Source organism: Zingiber officinale, chromosome 9B, assembly GCF_018446385.1.
Source record: "Zingiber officinale cultivar Zhangliang chromosome 9B, Zo_v1.1, whole genome shotgun sequence".
NCBI lineage: Eukaryota > Viridiplantae > Streptophyta > Magnoliopsida > Zingiberales > Zingiberaceae > Zingiber > Zingiber officinale.
The window spans coordinates 66,631,337-66,652,636 of record NC_056003.1 but is presented as its reverse complement, the minus strand read 5'-3'; the positions used below and the strand labels follow the sequence as shown (position 1 = coordinate 66,652,636).

General features: G+C 33.0%; 1 protein-coding gene across 2 annotated transcripts in view; it reads right to left on the bottom strand.

Moving 5' to 3' along the window:
• Window positions 1-749: 749 nt before the first annotated feature.
• The window catches only part of LOC122025293 (TBC1 domain family member 13-like), a 42,089-nt gene continuing 21,538 nt past the window's right edge, over window positions 750-21,300 (bottom strand). For both annotated transcript variants that reach the window (XM_042584073.1, XM_042584074.1), the window contains exons 7-9: window positions 5,390-5,569; window positions 1,114-1,230; window positions 750-1,036 (exon numbers count right to left, since the gene is read on the bottom strand). In XM_042584073.1, the coding sequence (XP_042440007.1) occupies window positions 872-1,036; window positions 1,114-1,230; window positions 5,390-5,569 (462 nt within the window). In that variant the 3' untranslated portion in view covers window positions 750-871. The remainder of the gene's footprint in view (window positions 1,037-1,113; window positions 1,231-5,389; window positions 5,570-21,300) is intronic.

Sequence of the window (21,300 nt, the reverse complement as noted above, 5' to 3'; positions counted from 1 at the left end):
AATTTCAATTTGACTATTTTACTAGATTAGTAAAGTATAATTATAATACTAAACTAATTTATAATAATATAAATTTAATTAAATCTATTTTATTTAGATTTAATTTTAGATATTTATATATTGATTTGAATATCAATTTATCACATACAAGTTACATGTCTTTATATATTTGTATCTTACTATTTTCTTAATATAATTCACTAATCTTAGGCTAACTTAATTAATTTGGTCTATTTATATAAATAAATTCTTAATTAAATCAAATAAACAATTACAATTAACCTAATAAATATCCTTAATTAAATAAATTTAAAATCTAATTAAATTATAATTAATCTAATAAATTATCTTAATTAAATAAATCCGAATTTCAATTAAATTACAATTTAATCTAATAACTCCTCTTAATTAAATAAATACTTCCGAACACTACAAAATTATATATTTAAAAAAAATTATAATATTCTTATTAAAATTTATAATTTTATTTTAATAAATAAATTTAATATATTTATCTATTTATTGCATAAATAGAGTGTAAAATCTATAAATTCAATATCAAAGCCATTAATTTTTTTATTTAAAAATTAATTCATGAATTTAATAAGTCGAATATTATAAAGCTTGAATTTGATTTGTTTATCTTAACGAATCTCATTAAACGAATTCAAACAAACTTTTATCAAATCAAACTTCGAATAATTTATGAGCGGCTTGATTCATTTATACCCTCAAATACCTGAGATATCTTAAACCACTGAACGCCTTAAATCCACTACTTATGAAAAGATATACCACATGGTTAATATTTGACTGACCCAAGTGCTAAAAGATAATAAGAAATCCAAAAAAAAAAACAAACAAACAGCTGTTAGTCAACTGTTGGCCCTCGTAGTTTGTTTGCGATATGGAGGATATGGCTGATGTTTGTGTTTGGAAAATTTTGTAAGAGCTTGAGATTAGCAATGAAATCACCCGCCAAAAGACGCCTTCGAACAAGTATCAACATAGCACAGCAAATTCGCAGCAATGTTTCCTGCAAAAGAATCAAGTAATGTTCCATGAGTTGGGCTAAATAAGTTGACAGGCAGAAATGAAGGATCAATTTCCTACTTGTGGGCCTTCTGGATCACTTAAAAGAACATCCCAGATATGCAGACACTCAGTAAGGTTGAACTCGCGCATCAATAGTATTGAAATCCATCTAAAAGCATATAATTGAGGACTTACCTGAGATTTTCATCTGAAATCAGTAATTTATCATATCAAAGAGAATAATATAAATCTAAGCTACCATGCAAAGAAAACTAGAAGAACATATCTTGAATTTGCAACTGCAGATTTGCGAAGTGATGTCCAAACTGAGGTAAAATTAATCAAACAGATAAAACGTGGTCTGAGAATTTAACTCTTTGGTATTAACCCTAAATCGTTTCAGTTTACCATAAGCTAGCACATTTTGAAGCTCAAGCATCATTGGCTCAAAACTCTTTTATACAATGTTTAGTGGCTAGCTGGAACTTCACCATGTCTTGGTCCATCCTTACCCACCTAAGAGTGCAACCCTTTCATTGGTTTGTAGGTCATTTCCAACCCACTGAACCATCCTTGTACACCTTCAATTCTTTCATTGGTGTGTAGCCCCATTGAACAAGGCCATCCTTGTCTACTAGCAAGTCAATGATTTACTCACTTCATCCAACTACACAATAACTTGGTTCTTTAAACAACTAAAATATCCATGACATAATAGTCATGGACAAAAGAATTTCCAAGTCATACTATTTTGTGACTTTTCTTATAATAAGGAGCATCATAACATAGCTTATCATAATAACAATCTGTCTTATTACAAAGAAAATGTTTTTTCCCGAGATTTTTTTTTCAATGATTGCTATGTCAAATCATGGTCAATAAAATATAAGGCATTCACATGAAAGTTTTAAAGACAACACACACACACACACACACTCCCCTTCAATCACCTCCATCTCTCTGTGACATGTGAGTCTATCAATGAGCAATCAATTATACCTACCAGCTAGTCTACGATCACTAGCTATCTTAATATCTCAACCAACCACCACCAATCATCAGCATCGGCCAACCTTCTCTGCAGTTGTTCCTGTAGGCAATGGAATGAAATAAAAGGGAAGGGAAGAAAGGGGGCAATATTTAACCATATCACAGCCATTTAAGGAAACAATCAATTTCATACTAAGTCATAAAAAGACAACAATGGACTAACCCTACCAAAGCAGCTACTCATAAAGAGTGGCTTGAATGTTTACTGTGAGAGAAGGGATTCAAAATCGAGGAGGGAGGGGAAAGAAAGAAGTAATGTTTACTTAGTGAAAAAAAGATAACCAAGGAGGCATCCCTTGACCTCGCCTTTCTATCAAAATTGGCTACTCCAACGCAGAACAATTGGAGGGGGTGGGAAAGGGAAATAAAATGAGACCATTAAATGCCTTTCTTCAACATACATTGTTATAAACTGAGGTTTATTTATGGGTTATTAGGTGATTCAAGAGTTGAATGTGTAATTAGGAGTGCTTATGGTTGAACTGACCTGTCTCAGTTGTTTTTATGTAAGCCAATTGAGCATCGTATTAAATGGAGATCATTTTGGGATTACTTTGGGCTCAAATTAGAAAGAGCTGGACAATGTCGTAACTAAATATATACAAGCTTGATTATGATTATTATCATAAACTCAGCCCATCGCGAAACAACTCTGCTATAACTACTCACAAACCTAGATAAATCAAGAGGGTTGAATTAGGTTGTCAGTCAACCTAATGATATCTATGGATCCATCAAATTATTATGCTAATGCTAGATTGTTATACAAAGCAAGAACATGTTGGATAAAGATATTATCTTATATTTGAAACATGGAATGTAAAAATGCTCACTGAAAAGCAATGGGATAATAGATTGAACGATCAGAAAAAGAACTAATATTTTATATTTACATCAGACAAAATAGGTAGGGGAGAAAGCAAGGTTGATAGAGAATTCAGATTTTGAGTAATGGTACACAAGAAAGAGTAAAACAGAATATAAGAAATTTACTTTAGTTGTAATAGTAGACATAATATGACAATTGTTAAAATAAAAGATGATAGTTACCTAAGTCTATAATTGAGAATTATGTATCTAAGAACATCTTTACAATAGGAAAAAAGGTTGATAGAGATGTTTCACATAAAATACAAGTCAAATGGTTGAAATGGAGAAGGATGTCAATGTTTTTTATGATGCTAGAGTACCTTCAAAGGAAAATTTTATAAAACAATAATTAGACCTAATATGTTATATGGAGTTAATGTTGGACTATGAATCAAGCACACGAGAAAGATGAAAGTCAGATAGAGAATGGACAAGACAAAAAATTAGAATATTAGAAAGTCAAAGTTGCGTCAATTGAGGTAAAACTCCAAGGGATGGATTTTAAAATGATACGAACATATACTTAGGTAACAAATAAATGTCCTTGTTAGGTGATGTGAGACTATAATAAATACACATTAATTGAGGAAGAAGGAGACCAAACAAAACTGAACTAGAAAAAAAAAATACAATAAAATTCATTTACATATAGATGAGGATATAGAAAGGTATTGAGCTTAATGATGCAAAAAGTATCCATCTAGTTGACCCTACTTAGTGTGATAAAAGCTTAGTTGTATTAGTATTACTCTGTCTTCACTACATGACTTATTGTAGTAGTTGCATTGTTAACAGGACAATCTTGCCTAAATGCTAATTCCCAACAAATGGTTCTCCATAAATAAATACCTGATGAATATTTTGTTCTTCTTTGGTTAGTTAATCCATCTAAAAAGATAAGAATTAAAAGGCTTATTGATGAGTGCATTTCATACGTGATTTTAAGTATCCTTTTGTATGCATTTTGTGTCATCTCATTAGCATATTTCGCATTTTCGCATCTTCCTTCTTATTGTTTCTCTTTTAATTCGGAGAACTACTCTTTGCATGTTTTTATTTATAGACCACTTATTCGGAGCAAAAACAGAGTTATAAAGCCTTAGACGAAAATCTTCAGCAAGGAACACGCTTTAGTCGTGTCCTCCGACATGGGTGTGTTCCTCCTGCCGAAGTTAAACAAAGAACGGAGCAAAAACGAGGCTTGCAACACTTGAAACAAGTTAGTCGTGCCCTTTGGCACGGCCATGCCCCGTCCAGTCGTAGCATGAATCGACACAAGTTGGTCGTGCCACCAGCCACGGTCGTGTCTTTTCCCACCGCAAGCAACATGGCTAGGCCATGCCAAGGGTGTCCTTCATCACAACAGCCAACATGCCCAAGTCGTGCCTCCGTGGCACAACCATGTTTTTCTCCACAGAGTTGGGCATGGCTTGGATGTGCCCTGTGGCAGTGTCCAACCCCCAACCCAGTCGATGGGCGCGACATAGCAAGGTCATGCCTCCCAGGCACGGCCGTGGCGCAATGGTTTTACCCTGACAGTTGGGCTATTTCCAACTGTTTTTTACAGTTGGAAAGGCCATAAAAAGCCCAAGAGGTCACAAAATCAAGGGGGGAGGGTTTTCCCTACTACAGGGAACCTAAAGTCGTCGTTCCAAGAGCCATCAAAGCGATCTATTCACCTTTAGAGCTTGGGAAATTCATCTGAAGACACCAGCATCAATTGACTAAGTTTCCTCCTCTCTTCTTTCAGTTTTGAGTTGTAGATGCTTAATTTAATGTCTCCTGGTTGTAACTCCATCTCGATGGAGTAGTTCTCTAGATTTTAGGATAAGGGAGTAGCCCGATGTAATTGCTAACATGTTTTTATGAATCTATTTATCTTTTCCTTATTGCATGATATGTTTGTTTCATGATCCAGCTTTATTGTGCATACACGTTTGTGATACTAACTGTGCACCTTTGTATCCCATGGGAGGCGGGGAAAGACCGAAAGGTGAACCCAATTCTTCGACCCATAAAGAACCGAGACATGAGGGATTGGTCACGAAAGTAGGCCAAAACCTCATGAGAGCACTATTGGCTATCACAGAGCTTAATGAGTTTGCCTCGACTCAGTGTCACAAAGAGATGACATTTTTGAGAAATGCAAGACAAGATATACTAGATGAGGATAAACAACATTGAAGGGGGCATATTTATTGAGTGTAAAAGAAGATAGACTATGCAGGTAACAATCATTATTTTCAAGTTACTATGCTAGCCTTTACAGTTTTTTGGTCATTGCATAACTTGGTAGAATAAAAACAGTTCATATTCCAACCTACAGAACTAAAGTTTGGCCAAATGCAGAATAGAAAGTGGAAAGCAAAGCATAGTAAATAACAATAAGCAATAAATACTATTGACAATCTTAGAAAACTTGCAAATATATTACTTTTGTTATGACTTCCAAATGTCTCCAAAGCTCTTCATCATGTCTTTTCAGAAGCTGTGATAATTTCTCCATTTTAGACTGGATGCCAACGACACTATTGTCAAGTTGTTTGCAGAAGTTATCCCTGAAAATATTGAGTAGTTCGGCAAAACAGAAAAAAGTGTCGGCCTCTGCAAAGGTCTGCGTACACCGTGATTATATATATTTAATCAGAAGTGTCTCCAAATAATGGTAAGATAAAAAAGAAAACAAAAAAACATATTTTCTCACAAGTCATAATTAAGTTGGAAGGTAGAGGTAGAAATATGATTATATCAATATCAGAATTAAACAGTCAATATCGGCGGCAATCATATTGGACCAATAAAACCAATATAGACTGGAAAAATACAAAAAATGAAAGAAAAATTAAAATTATTTCACCGAGAACATTACAAAAGGTGTTCAAAAGTAATATATTTTATTCATCATTAAAATAGCACATATATATTGATAAATAATGACATCCATTGTTCATTATTAGATTAATAAAAGGGCAGTTCTATGCACGAAGCTCTCGCCAATGTGGGATCCTGAAGAAGGGTAAGACCACATTAGATTTATTATACGAAGTCTTATCCTGCATTGTAAGAGATTATTTCCGTAACTCGAACATGTGACCATAAGATCACATAGTAGCAATTTTACCGTTGCGTCAAAACTCCCCTTTTCATTATTAGATTAATAGGATCAAATTATTATTTGATGGACTCATCATAATTTTATAGGTTACATACGTACATTTATGAGATAATTAGATAATAGAATCGTGTCATATAAATATAGGCAATCAATAATAAAAATATATTTCATAATAATAATACTAAACAATACTAATCATTTTAATATAACATCTAATTGATTAATATTTCATATTGTAGAGTTTAGTTGAGTTCTCAAGTACATCCTAATTGTTGTTTAACAAAAGGGGAGACTTTTGACGACTATTGCTTGACAAAGGTTTTCTTGTTCTCTTAATTGGTAGTGACTAAAAAAAGAATGGTGAGTTGCCAAATCTAGTGAGTGGTGCCCAAGGTTGGATGAGTGATATTCGAACTCACATTATCTCAAGTTATCACAAGGTTAAATGATTTAATGTAGATTGAAGTGATAGATGAAGACTCTTCTGCCTCTTATCCAAGTTCACAAAAATTCAAATTGGGATCCATGAAAAGTCAACTAGATTGGATCTTCCTCTTGTACCAATTTTATCCATTTTCATTTTCAATGTGACAATTTAAATTGATTATACAAAGACGATGAAGAGAGAGAAAAGGAGACAATGGGACAAGAATAGTGGAGTGGAAAAGAGGAAAGTTAAGAAAGAAACCTAAGTTTAATATTTCTTTGTTGCTACCCAGGTAAAAGATCCATATATTCATAGAGTGAAACCTAAAAAAGCAATGGTAGTAATAATTAAATGGCCTTAGTCTCTAGACAAATTTTTCCCTACTTTCAGAAAGCCACTTAAACTTCAAATGTTAACTTTAGAATTTGAATATAGCCTTTATGTATTCACCAATCTACATTCCTCAATGGTGCCTTCTAGATTGATCTTTGATGTAATATCGAAATGCATTTTATTGATATGCTTAGCAAAGGAATGGGGAATCTTTGCATATAAAAATAATGCAAATTTGTGTTGGATGATGCTTGGCGGTTGTGTAATGATGTTGAGTCTATTTAAAATATGATGTTAGGACTGACGCGCAAGCATAAGAGATACACCTATAAAATGGACAAATTTGTAGGATGGATAGATGAAAAGTGTTGGCGGTGAACATATGGAAGGGATGGAAATAGTTTTATAGGGTAATTGATGTAACAACAAACTAATTTTAGCAAATGTATGAATATGAAGAAGGCATGGTAGAGTAATAAAGGATTCAAAACTCTATTTGGAGAAATCTAACTAAAAGTAGACAACGGTTATGATGTTTGCCTAGTTATTCTCTGTAGTCACTCATCAGGCAAGTCTAGTGTGAAATTGTGTGACTAGCTTCAAACTCCCTTTGTTACTCATTTCTAGGGAGAACAGGAAGAAGACAGAAAAAATGATTTGATTCTATATCGGTGTAGGACCTAAGTAGAGGTAAGCGTACAAGGGAAAACGGAAGAAAGTAGAGAGAACTGGAGATTTGATAAAGAAAGCATTAAGTTAAAGATCTCCTTGCTACCGATTACTACTATCATAGTACAAAATTTATCTCTCTATAGACCTAAAATAAATTTAGAAGAAAGTGATGATAGAATCCCTAGATAACTTCATCAAAAAGGCCAAGAGACTTTCAAGATATTTTAAAAAGTTATATTACATTTTGCAATTCCAACCGATTCATTTCCAAAAAGTGGGCCCCAGTTCTTGAAGGTAATTTCTCGATTAATCTTTGTCACAAGTTTTTAAAGTATCACTCCAAGCTAGAGTTTTAATTATAGTTTAAAATTTTGAGACATATCATAGTTTTGATTTATGAATGATATGGTTTTGATACTAGATTGTACCGTGCCGATATGATTTCGATATTTTTAAATATAAAATATATTAATTACAAATATTTTTAAAAATAAAAATTTTAACCTAAATATTAACAAATTTAAAATGCAAAAAATAATAAATAATAATTTTTTTAGAAAAAATTATGGGATCACGGCGAACCGTGTGCTGATGTTGGTGCTAGTACCGCCAATGTTGGTGCTGGTACATGTGCTAGGTGACGGGCAAAAAGGTAAATTCCACTCGTAAAATTTTAAACCATGGTTTTAATCCTCTGCTACAATAATAGGTACCAATGTCACATTAGGCTATTAACAAATGGTGCCGATATCAATTTGGAAGAGGAACATATGAGGATTTCTAAGTCTAAAGTCCTCTCAAGCTAGGTATTTATCTCCAACTAGTATGATATTGTGTCGATGTCATGTCAAAGTATTGCACGTGATATTGTGTTGATGTCGTGCCAAAGTAGTGACAAGAGATGTTAGTGGAAGGATGAATCAATACTTCATTTCAAGCTAATCATAGCAGAGGTTGAAGAGAAGAGGCAGAGGTTGAAGAGAAGAGGGAAATGTTATAAGAACGAAGCGGAGATGAGAAAGAAAACACAAGTTAAATACTTTATTGCTACCATTTGTAAGCATTCTATCAATGTATAAACCTAAAATAAATAAAAGAAAGTGATGATATTATAATTACATCACCTTGCTCCTTAAAAAACTTGGTTTTAATACTTCCAAAAAGACTTGAAAACTTTCCAAACATTCTAGAGTTCTCATATAACTTTTGGTATTCCAACACATCTTCATTGCTTGAAAGTGACTCCACTTCTTGAAGGAGAAATCTAGATTAATCTTTGTTCAAAGTTTAAAGTATCATTCTGATGTGGGATCTGTCCTTGGTTAGAACAATATATTGTCAATCTGAGGACATATAGTGTCAAAATTGGTTACAAGAGAGGATCTGACAAGGGTTACAAGGTTTACAGTATCATTTTGAGCGGGGGTGTGATCCTCAATAGTGTCAATGTCATGTTAGTGTACCAAAACATGACACTCGCAACCATTTAATAGAGGCATCTATGAGAAGAAGATAAAATCATTCTGAATTGAGGTATCAGTCCTTGATCAAAATGATATTATATATGCATGGTGTTGGAGAAAGGGAGGGACTGATGAAGAAAAGAAGCACAAGGAGAAGAGGACAAGGTGATAGCCCCTTAAAACTTGGAGGAGCTGGAGACCTCATCCAAGAAGAAGAACAAGATGCACTTTGTATAAATCTTGTTCTAGATTGGACAATAGAACAATAAGTTTTATCATGTCAACTGGCACAAAACAATTTTGTACGCCTTGCTTCTCCATGCTTCAAATAAACTTATTGTTAGTCATGTTCTCGTCCTCTATCAACTATTTGGTGATTACTAATGTATATTGAAAATAGTCATTCAGCCAACTCTAAATCCAATTGTTATGATCGTAAGGGATCAAGCACCATAGACAACAATAAAGAAACAAGAGAAAAAAATTAGATAAGAGAAAAAAATTAACTCATAAACAGAGACAAGAATGGATGAAAAGAGATAATTTCATGAAACTTGCTTAATGTAAACATATGGAAACTTATGAATTAGCTTAACTTGCAAACTTTGTGTAGGATTATTTATTTAGATTTATTCAAATAAAAAAAATACATGTAAAACAAATAATCTCTAGAGTAGTCCATAGTGGACAGTTTCACGATAAAATGATTGCACTTAAAAGAATTCAGATAGAATTTTATAGAAATTGAAGAGAGGCTAGGGGCTAAATAGACTATCGCTTGATTTTGCATGTTTCTACAATATTACTATATGGGCATCGGAAAATATACAAAAGTTGCAAACAACCAAAACACAGAAATGCAAACAAAGACAAGATATGTAACATGGTTGGGCAGCCTGGCTCCTACTGCACAGGCTAGTCTATCAAGGGATCTCCCCTTGAAGTTTTTCACTATCTTTCTCCTTCTCAACAGCATCGGAGGTAGAGAAACCTCTTACCCCTTTTTCTTCTTACAATAGAATAGAGCTTTGAGTATAAGGAGAAAGTAATTAATGTAAGACAAAAGAAAATGATAGTAAAGGATCTTGGAATGAATTTCCTGGGAGTTTTTGATCATCGTTGCAAACCTTGGCCAATCCCCTAAGATCCCTATTTGTATGTTCTTCAATTTGTGCAGCAGTTCTATTTCCCGCAATGATCAGTTGACTGCCCAGTCCATCGGTCGACTCCTAAATAGTATTTATTGTGAATCTGAACGTTTTAACTCGGTCATCTGCACAACAACTCCTTACATGTTTGCTTCCCTGTTAAAGGATACTGATTTGCACAATCATCAGCGCATTGGCTTCAATTGACTGATCAGTCGACTACCTCTTGAATAGAAACCTTGTTCAGTTTGGTCCACAGTTAGCTAAGCATATGAGTCAAATGATCAATGTATCAATCAACCCAAACAAAAGCATTCTATTCGTTCCTGTTTGACGTTGAGTCAACTGATCAATGTATTAGTCGACTACCTAGTCTGATTAGCACCCAGATAATGCAACTGAACAAAAGTTTTCTTGTCCATTTCTTTATTATACTGACTGAATTGAACATAGACATCAATCGACTAATCAATGTATCAATTGACTACCTAGTTGACTAAGTCAAGAATAGAGCCAAACCAAAGCTCAAAACTGAGAGCAAGGGACACATTTCTACCAGTGAGATGACATATTTTGTAAAGAAGAAGCCCAAGATTAAAAGGTTCAACAGGATGTGAAAAAAATCTTTGAGGATTTAAAGAAAGAAGGAAAATCCAAAGGTAAAACTAAACCATAGTATTACACGCCTTGAATGCGACATGAAGGGCCATCGGATGAAGAAGAGCTTCACAGGGTTATCTGACACATGGCTTTCATGGCCATTGATGAAGTGAAGGATTCAGCCACTAACAAGGAAGAAGCTTAATAATGTGGAGAGAAATCATCGTCTAGTTTTGATGAGGTAATATCTTCAGAGTTAGATAAATTGTATGAAATTATTACTTGTTTCACTAACTCTTTGGCTAGATCGAAGGAAAAGGTCGAGTCTTATAACATTTGTTTCTTATAGTAAACACAAAGAAGAATGCAAATAAAGAAAAAATAAATAAATACAATACAAGAAACTAAATTAACAATGATTTTTTCTCTTTTACTTGCTTTTTCTTGCTTTGGAATTGCTCAAAAATGGCTTAAGAATGCAACTATCAAGAGTCATCCAAGAACAAAATATGTGTTACTGATACTTAGTTCATCTAGATAGACCACACCATACATCTTGAATTTAGTACATCATCCTAACACCTTACTTATTTTTGTGCTTACATACACAAACAAGTTAACCCTATATTGTGAGATAATTTCAAAGTTCAACCTAAAACTAAGGTGATCATACAAGTCGACAATAGAGATTTTTAATTGACACTCATGCTTAGGATGTCAATTTTTGTTATCATCCTTAATTGTATTGTATGAATAAATTAAACATGACATAAACCAAAAGCTTACAAATCATAGCATGGGCTAAACCTAACACATTACAAAGATATAGAATTAAGTCAAAATTGATATAAAAAATCATGCTTATTCCTATTTATGTATCAACTCATAACAATGTGCCAAAACCATAGGAAACAATCTAATTCAATTTGGTATACTTTAAAACCTTCTAAAATAAAATTAGAACATCATCTTCTAGATATCTCACTCAAAAAATCCCCTGAGATGTCAACTTTTACCATTGTTAAGTTAACTACTCTCCCAACCCATTTAACATGATGAAATCACACCCTTGGTAATCCAATACCTATTAGAGCTTATTGGGTTTTCAAGATGCTCACAAGGGATAATGTCCCTTAATGCCTTCCTAATAACCTTCTTAGGCTTCTTAGAAGCCTTGACCTTGGTGATCTTATCAAAGTCACCTCTAGGGATGGCCTCACTTGAAACCTTATTACCACCTAGACCTAGAAGATTTCTTTGATTCATAGTCAAAAGCAACCTAATGATAGATTGGCACATTGTCCTTAGACTTTGGTTTGTATCCGAAACTACTCTTGAAATTGGAAGACTCTTGGCTTCTAATCATAGATTTTGTTTCTTAGACCCTTTTATTATTTTCTTTAAAGTCTTCTCTAATTAATCAAATCTTGAGCTTAATTTGATTTTCCTTTTCTAACTTCCTAATCTTATATTCTTTATTTCTATGATCCAATTTTCTAGAATTAACCCGAAGAGTATCATTTTTTTGCTACTCTTATGATATGAAGCACAGCCAACCCCTTCCTAGTGGGATAAGGCTTGGTTGTTGTTATGATATGAAACATTATTCATTGAATATTTGCCTTAGTTTAACGCGCTAGCAGGCAACCTAACGCAATCCTTCTCCTTTATCCGGAGCTTGGAACCGGCCAGGAGAGGGTAATTCATCATAAGTGGAGTTATATGAAGCACTAAAATCATGTAATTTATTATAGTATACACTAGTATGTTTCCTATCATAATTAGAAGATATATCATTAAAATTAGCATAATTGCAAGAGGATGATAATACCTTACAGTTTATCTTAAGAGCTTCCCCTTAATATGAGCTTCTCCTATATTTTTTGAGTTGCCTCCCATTTAGACATCGATTGTGGTAGTGTCCCTTTAAATTGCATTCAAAGCAAAACAATGTGGTCCTTGTTTTGCATCATGAGTACAATTCCCTTGGGCTTCTCCTTAGCCAAAGTAGCATACCTATTCTTGTAGTGTTCTTGTTCTCTACACTTAAAGCATATTATACTATATATGATTTTTATCAATTAAAATGTATACCTTTAGGTGTGAGATCCTTAAGCCTTAGAAAGGTAGTGCATTCCTCTTCCACAACTAATAAGGTTGAAGGTTAATCACTTATGAATCTAAAGGTTTAAGTTTCCATTTGTTTTGGTGTCAATGACCACTCCTCCCCTTCATTCTCGAAAGATAATGTAAATGCTTCCTCAACCTCCACCTTGGATATTGAGCACCTCTTAGCTTTTAAATTCCCGCATTCTTAAGCCAAAGATCAACTCTCCTTGGGCTCTTTCTTCTCTTGAATTGGTCATGGATCTTTGTCAAATTTGATCAATTTGTTCCATGAATGATGAGTGTTCTTGTACTCTCCTATTTTACCCAAAATATCTTAGGCAAAGCACTAGTTAACAATTTTATTACTTTGTCATCCGGCTCCAATTTCTAAATTTACTCCTCCCTCCATTTGTTCCTCTTGAAGGGTGTTCTCCTCTTATCCATTGATACTTTAATATCTCCCATCAAGACAAACCAATTCGCAATATCCACTACTATAAAGCATTCTATCTTGACTTCCAATAGGCAAAATCTCCTATTCCAAAGGATGGAGGTACTCAAGTATCAAACCCAAATTAGTCTCTTAAAATCTATCTCGATTTTGATTGATCGTTTTAGTCCCTAGCCTTCTTTCAATTTGTGCTTTATTGGCGATTAGTCCAATAACTCACACAGAATCGTTCTAGAAGTTTGTGACACCTTCAAAGATCATCTACTTTTATTAGGAACGAATTAGAAGGCAAGCCATATATTATTGGAAAGCCACAAATGTCTAGCTTTCAATAAAAGATAGACGGTGCTCAAAAATAATATTAGGAAGTTATAGACATGTTAAAGGTCCAACCAACTTTTGGTATTCTTGGTGATTTGCTTCTTGGTACTTGAAAGCTAATAATTCTTTAATACCTTTGCATCAACTTTTTCATCGTTAGACTCACTTTTCATTCTCAAGGCCTTAAGAAATATTAAATCTCGTTTAATGCATTTTAACTCATTTTGGAGGGTTATTCCAAGTCTTACCTATAACGGCCATCTTTTGTATTGTTGGAAGGCACGATATTTTTTTGAGATTAGAAAAATATATTGTGAGCTCTTAAGCTTATTAGAAGATTTATCTTCTAGTTATTTCTCTAAACAATTTGGTGGGTTCCCTAGAGTGGTGAGTATTGAGATTTAGCTTGTGTTACCTTTTTCGGTGTCAATAACAGCTAGCTCTCATACAATTTGCTTGCATTTGTTTGTCCCTACAATATTAGTATGCATGACAGAAAATATACAAAAATTATAACCACCAAAATACTGGAATGCAAACCGAGACAAGATATTTAGTGTAGTTCAATAACCCTTGGCTCTTAATCCACGCCCTATAATCCATCAGTGGATTATCCTCATAATTTTCCACTATCTTTCTCCTACACAACAGCACTAGAGGCTGAAAAACCTCTTACAACTTTTTCTTCTTATAAGAGAACAGAACTTTGAGTATGAGGAGGAAGAAAATAAAGTGACAGTAAAAGAGCTTGGAATGGATTTTCTGAGAACTGTTGATCACCATTGTTAACCTTGGCCAATCCCCCAAAATCTCGATTTATATTTATAGTCTCTTCCATTTCTGCAATGGTCTTATTTATTTATGCAACAATCAATAAACCCATCTGTCCATCAGTCAACTCTAGTGAACAATATTTGTTGCAAATGTGAATGTTAAAGCTTCAACTTATCTGCTAAATGACTCCTTACATAGTTTCTGTCATAGCAATCAACAGATTTGGATAATCCAATTGACTGCCTTGACTTCAATCGATTACCTCTTGAACATAAACATTATATTCAATTCGATTACCTCTTGAACATAAACATTATATTCAATTTTGTTTGATCCTGAATCGACTGGAACCCAAATAGCAATCGACTGGAACCCAAATAGCAAGCCCAGACCTAAGGGGAGGCCAAAGAGGCCTCCGCCTCAGGCCCAACCAACTAGGGGGCCCTAAAAATTTGTCATAGGTTAATTAATTTATTTTGTTTTTTTAAAACCCTAAGTAGCCTAATTATCCAAGCATATAGAGAGCCCAAGATAAATTTTAGGCACCTTTTAAATCACAAGATGTAAACAAATTACGTTAAAAAAAATTACAATGAATTTACATCATGATGTGGCGATAGTTACGCAGTGGTGCTGATAGGTGGCGAATTGACGATATAATTAGCTTTCTTTCTTTGACAATTTACATGTCCTTCATTTGATCGAGAGTCAAAACTCAATAGGTATATTTTTTTTATTAATTGTTATATTCCATCTGACTTAGGATCTACTTTCTTTCAATTTTGGTAGATATGCTTTCTTTCTAGTGCAACCTGTTCGTGAGTGTTGTGGAGTCAAGAGACTTTTAAATTTGTTCCACTTGGTTAATGATGTGTCGTCTGCTTTTTTATTTTTGATATCTTTTTGTTACTTAATTAATTAATTTGATAGTATATATTAGTTTTTCCCCTCAATATGAATTCGTAGATTGTGTGCCATAGAGATTGCTCAACTGTTGCTTGATTGACTTGAGAATATGGGAGGCTAAGGGGAGATTCAATAAAGTTGTGTACTCGGATTTTATAAAAAAATCATAAAAAAATTTAATCACAAATTTTATTTATATTTTATCATTACTATGTATTCCAATTTCTTTAGTTGTTATTTCTTGTGCAAGTATACGTATCATTCATTTATATATTTAAGAGTAATGTGTTCATATTTCTTGAGTTAGATTTAAAATATTTGAGTTAATTGTTTAGAGAAAATTCAATAATTTATGTACTCTAATATATTTTTAATATTTTCCTAGATATAATTAGTAAACAATGGCTCTTAAACTTTTGTCCGCTCTCAAAAGAGAAAAAGAAAATAAAGGGAATAAGCATTAATTCAAAACCAAGTAGGTGATATTGACAAATATTTTGCAAGCACAATAAAATATCGATAGAAGAAATAATTGATGATTTAATGAATGTGGATTGAAAATTTGATCAATTTATGAAAGAGGATGATAATAAAGAAGCCATCCTCTCATTGTAAATGAATTTAATGGCAAAGGTAATACTAATATTATGAAAGATGTTCAACATGAAAATATCAATGCAGATAGCTTATTTCCCTTGAATATTAATGATCCGGGGAATTGGGATAAAATTAGTCAAAATATGAGGGACTTCTTAGTTGAAATGGTCCAATAAGAATTGATGGTATTTTCTTTCCTATAGATAGTACGGCTAGACATTTTGACGCCTTGCATTATAAGCGATTATTACAAAATGGAGAAATAAGTGATAGGAAATGGTTAGTTTATTCAATTTCTGTAGACAGAGTATTCTTTTGTTGCAAGTTGTCCAAGAAGCTTGATTGACTTGAGAATATGGGAGGCTAAGGGGAGACTTTATAAAGTTGTGTATTCGGATTTTAGAAAAATCATTAAAAATTTTAATCACAAATTTTATTTTTATTTTATCACTGCAGTGTATTCTAATTTCTTTAGTTGTTCTTTCTTGTGTTAGATTTAAAATATGAGTTAATTGTTTATAAAAAATTCAATAATTGATGTACTCTAATATATTTTTAATATTTTCCTAGATATAATTAGTAAACAATGGCTCTTAAACTTTTGTCCGGCTCTCAAAAGAGCAAAAGGAAATAAAGAAAATAAGCGTTAATCCAAAACCAAATAGGTGACATTGATAAATATTTTGCAAGCAAAAATAAAATATCGATGGAAGAAATAACTAATGATTTAATGAATGTGGATTGAGAATTTGATCAATTTATGAAGGAGAATGATAATAAAGAAGTCATCCTCTCGTTGTAAATGAATTTAATAACGAAGGTAATGCTAATATTATGAAAGATGTTTAGCATGAAAATATAAATGCAGATAGCTTATTTCCCTTGAATATTAATGATCTTGGGAATTTAGGATAAAATTGGTCAAAATATGAGGAAACTTCTTATTGAAAATGGTCCGACTAGAATTGACAGTATCTTCACTGGTAGATATTTTGATGTCTTACATTATAAGCGATTACTACAGAATGGAAAAACAAGTAATACGAAATGGCTAATTTATCCAATTTCTTTATACAGAATATTCTTTTATTGGAAATTGTCCCAAACAAAATATGTCATGAATAAAATTTGTCAATTAGCTAATAAAGGGTACAGAGATGGGCATAATTTAAGTCAATGCCTGAAATGTCATGAAGTAAGGAGCATATTAGTTGTATGATTAATTGGATTGAATTAGGAAAAAAAATTGTAAAGAAATAAGACAATTGATGAAAGCTTTCGAGCAAAAATTAACAAAGAAAAAGAACATTAGAGATTAGTATTAAAGTGGATAATAGCTATTGTGCATAACAAAAAAATAACTTAGCATTTCAAGGAGATTATGAAAAAATTTATGCTAACAACGGTATCTTCTTGATCCAATAATACAAGAGCACATTCGCAGTATTCAAGCACAAGAGATGTATTATACATTTATTGGTCCTAAAATTCAAAATGAATTAATATAGATGTTGACAACTAAAGTGAAGAATGTCATTATTGTAAAAGTTAAAAAAGCAAAATATTACTCGATTTTACTAGATTGTAGTCTAGATGCAAGTCATGAAGAATAAATGTTTCCTGTAATACGTTATGGATAAAGGGTAGATCGATGCACGAAGCTCCCGCCGGGTCCCGAGAAAGGGTCTATTGTACACAGCCTTGCTGTGCTTTGCAAGAGGTTATTTCAAAAACTCAAACCCGTGACCTCTAGGTCACTCTCCCCTTCTAATACATTGTGTGATGATTCAACAAATTATGTAGTGGTAGAAGAATATTAGATAGCATTTTTTAAGGTAGATGATACATTTGGACAACTTTTTACTGGACAAAAATGTATTGACTATTGAGAAATCTTGAGCTTGATACTAATGATGTAAGAGGTCAGTAGTATGATAATGGATCAAGTATGAAAGGACAACACAATGGTGTACATAGAAGATTACTTCAAATAAATCCTAAAGCTTTTTATACTCTATATGGATGTCATAGCCTTAACTAGGTATTATGTGATACGACAAATTTTTATCCCAAATCTATCATTGTTTGGAGTAATATGTCTTTATATTCTTCTACCAAGCCATGGAAAATTTTCAAAGATCATGTGGAGAGTCTAACACTTAAGTCATTGTCACAAACACGTTCAGAAAGTCATGTTGAAACTGTGAAACCTATAAAAGACCAAACTTCAAAAATAAGAAATACTTTGATTGATTTGGCAGACACGAGTGAGGATCCTAAAACAAAGTGAAGTTGAGTACTTAACAACATATGAACTTAGAGTTTTGAATTCTTGATTGGCAAAGTAACAATGTTCTAAATGATGGCTAGGGCGACCACCTAGGCCGAAGGCAGGAATCAATTGCACCACCTTTGCCTTAGGAGGTGCTTTAGGTGGTCAAAGATAAGGCCAGCCTGGCGAAGTTGACGAGGTAGTGGTGAGGTGGTCAAGATAGTAGGTGAGATTTAAAAACCCCTAGATATATTAATATACTCTCCCTTCCAAAACATAAATAACTCCACCAGCCCACCAAATCACCCACAACCCACCTCCTTCCGCCTAGAACCATCGTTGTCACGTTGTCACACCGCCGCCAGAGCCACCGCCACCGCCAAGTTAGCTTTTATATATTTCTAGTACATTCTTATTCTAGTTTTTGATATTTTATTTAATTATTGAAGATTAATTGCGGAAAATGAGAAACAACCGGAGGTGGAATTGAAGCGAAAGTCTAGTGATATTGTTTGGAATTATGAGGTTTTGTATTGCAAAGAAAAAACAGATTAGATAGCATACAAATTGTGTAAAAGGCTTATTATTCGAAGAGTTTATCGGATGAAGCATCATATTACAGGTATTATTGACAAGTTGAAGCATGTCCTAAAGCATCTAATGAAGACAAAAAAAAATGAATAAGAGCTTAGCTTGATTATAACAAAAATAAGAAGCGAGAAGGGATGGACGAACTAAAAGAAGAGGATGATGATTGTCAAGTGGAAGGAAATTCTTCTAAAAAGAAGTCAAAGCATCTCGGACCTATTGATAAGTGGGCATCCGCAATTGATCTAACAAAAGGCAAGACAACAAAACATAAATGATGTATTGAAGTTAAAATTTATAAATGATGTGCATGAGTAACTTGCAAGATGGATTTATGAGGTGAGAATTCCATTTCATACAATTGACAATTAAAGCTTTAGACAATTTATTGAGATGCTTGGCCAATTTGCCCTGAGCTACAAACCTCCAAGTTAATATCGTTTAAGAGAGTCACTTTTGAAGCAAGAAATTGAGGGGACCAAATTATCTCTAAAAAACATGAAGAAGAGTGGATGAAAAATGGATGTTCAATTATGACTGATGCATGGAGGAATTGCAAGAGAAGCATTATGAATTTATATGTAAATTGCAAACTAGGCACTTCATTCCTTGATTCTATTGAAAAATCTTTGGGGGCACACACCGGGGCTTACATCTTCGAGTTGTGAAAAAATACATTAATGAAATTGGTTGTCAAGATATTGTTCAAATAGTGACGGACAATAATATGACGACGACAGAGTTGTTGAAGGTTACACAACCTTAAATTTTTTGGACCTCTTGTGTGACTCATACAATCAACCTCATGCTTGAAGCAATTGGAAAGCTACCCAAGTTTAGCAAAATGCTTAAGAAATCAAAGGCTCTAGCAATATTCATACATACACAACATAGAACTTTGGCTATTATGAGGATATATCAAAAAGAGGGATATTATAAGGCCCGAAGTAACTAGATTTGCTACTTCATTTTTGACCTTGAAAAATCTCAAAAGCAAGAAAGATCAATTGAGACTTACGTTTGCATCCGAGTGGAGCAAAACAAAATTGAGTAGTGAAAAGGGGAAAGCAGAGGAGGAAATGGTAACAAGTATCTCTTTTTGGAATAGTTTTTTTTTTTTTTTTTGCTTTGAATGTTTTCACCCCTTTAGTGAAAGTTTTATACCTTGTTGACGGTGAAAAAAGCTCTCAATGGCCTTTTATTGGGTGCACTTAAATAAGTCAAGCAAAAGATTATCAAAACTTTCAAAAAAGAAAAAAAATATCACCCCTATTTTGAAGATTATTGATGAAAAGTCTAAGGGTAAATTTGATAGTCTTTTGCATTAAGTTACTTATTGAATGTGATTTTTTACTTCAAAGATCTAATAAAACAAAAAGACACCAATGTTAAGAATGAGTTCTTAAATTGTGTTGAGAGAATTTTTTCCATCTGGCGAGGACATGCAATCCACTATTTCTAATGATGAATTGCTAAAGTATAAGTGTAAATCCGGAAACTTTGGAAGAAAATTGGTGGTTGCGGCATATGAGAAAGTGGATGTGTACCATGACTTTGATTCAAATACATCTCTTTCCTTTATTTCTATTTACTAGCATACATATCTCTTTTACTTATTTTTTGGTTTAATATTTTTTTTTTGTGTCTTTATGTTTTTTTTAAGTTGGATGGTAGTCCAATTATGGTGGTGACACTCCAAACTTATAAAAAATGGCAATGAGATTTCTCTCTTTGATAAGTAGTTCATCGAGATGTGAATGAAATTAGAATCAATTTGAAAGAGTATGTAGTCATTCATAAATTATGTTATCTATCCTTTCTTATTATTAGTTTTTAATAATTTTCTAATTGTTTAGATGCATACTAAGATGGAGACATCACGATTAAATGATCTTGTATATGTCAAATTCAACGTCAATCTTATGAATAAGAGTAAAAGAGAAATGGGTAGAAATTTGCTTCTATCCTCTCAAGCTAGTGATGCTCAAGGTTGGCTTGTTGATGGGGATGAGATCAATTCTTGTTTGGGACTTACTTGGAGAATGGTGTCAAGGCCACGGGAGCAGATGAAGTGCTACAACTAAAAAGGAGTGCAAGGAACATCCCCATTAGAGAACTTGAAGAGGATTTCTATACATTGGAAGAGAAGAACGAACTGTTGATTTTGAGTCCGATGATGAGAGAATTATAGATGTAGTTGATGGTGCATGTATAGATGATTTAGAAGATTAGTTATGTTTTGTCTAGTCCTTGTTGGCTTGTTGCCATATTAGATTGAAACTTTGAATTTTATACTTAGGCTTTTGGTAAAAGTAATGATATTACTTTTTTAGTATTAATATGATGATGAATTTTTATTAACTATCTTGTTAGTTGCATTTATATATTTATTTGTATCTTATATAAATTATATTGTATTGTATGAAGCTTATTTATGGATAAACATCATTTACTTACGTAAAGAATTATACCTATTTATAATATTATATATAAAAAATAGTAAAAAAATTCAACCGCTTAAGCAGCCAAAGTGGTAGTAAAATATAGATATCGATGTTGTTATTAATCA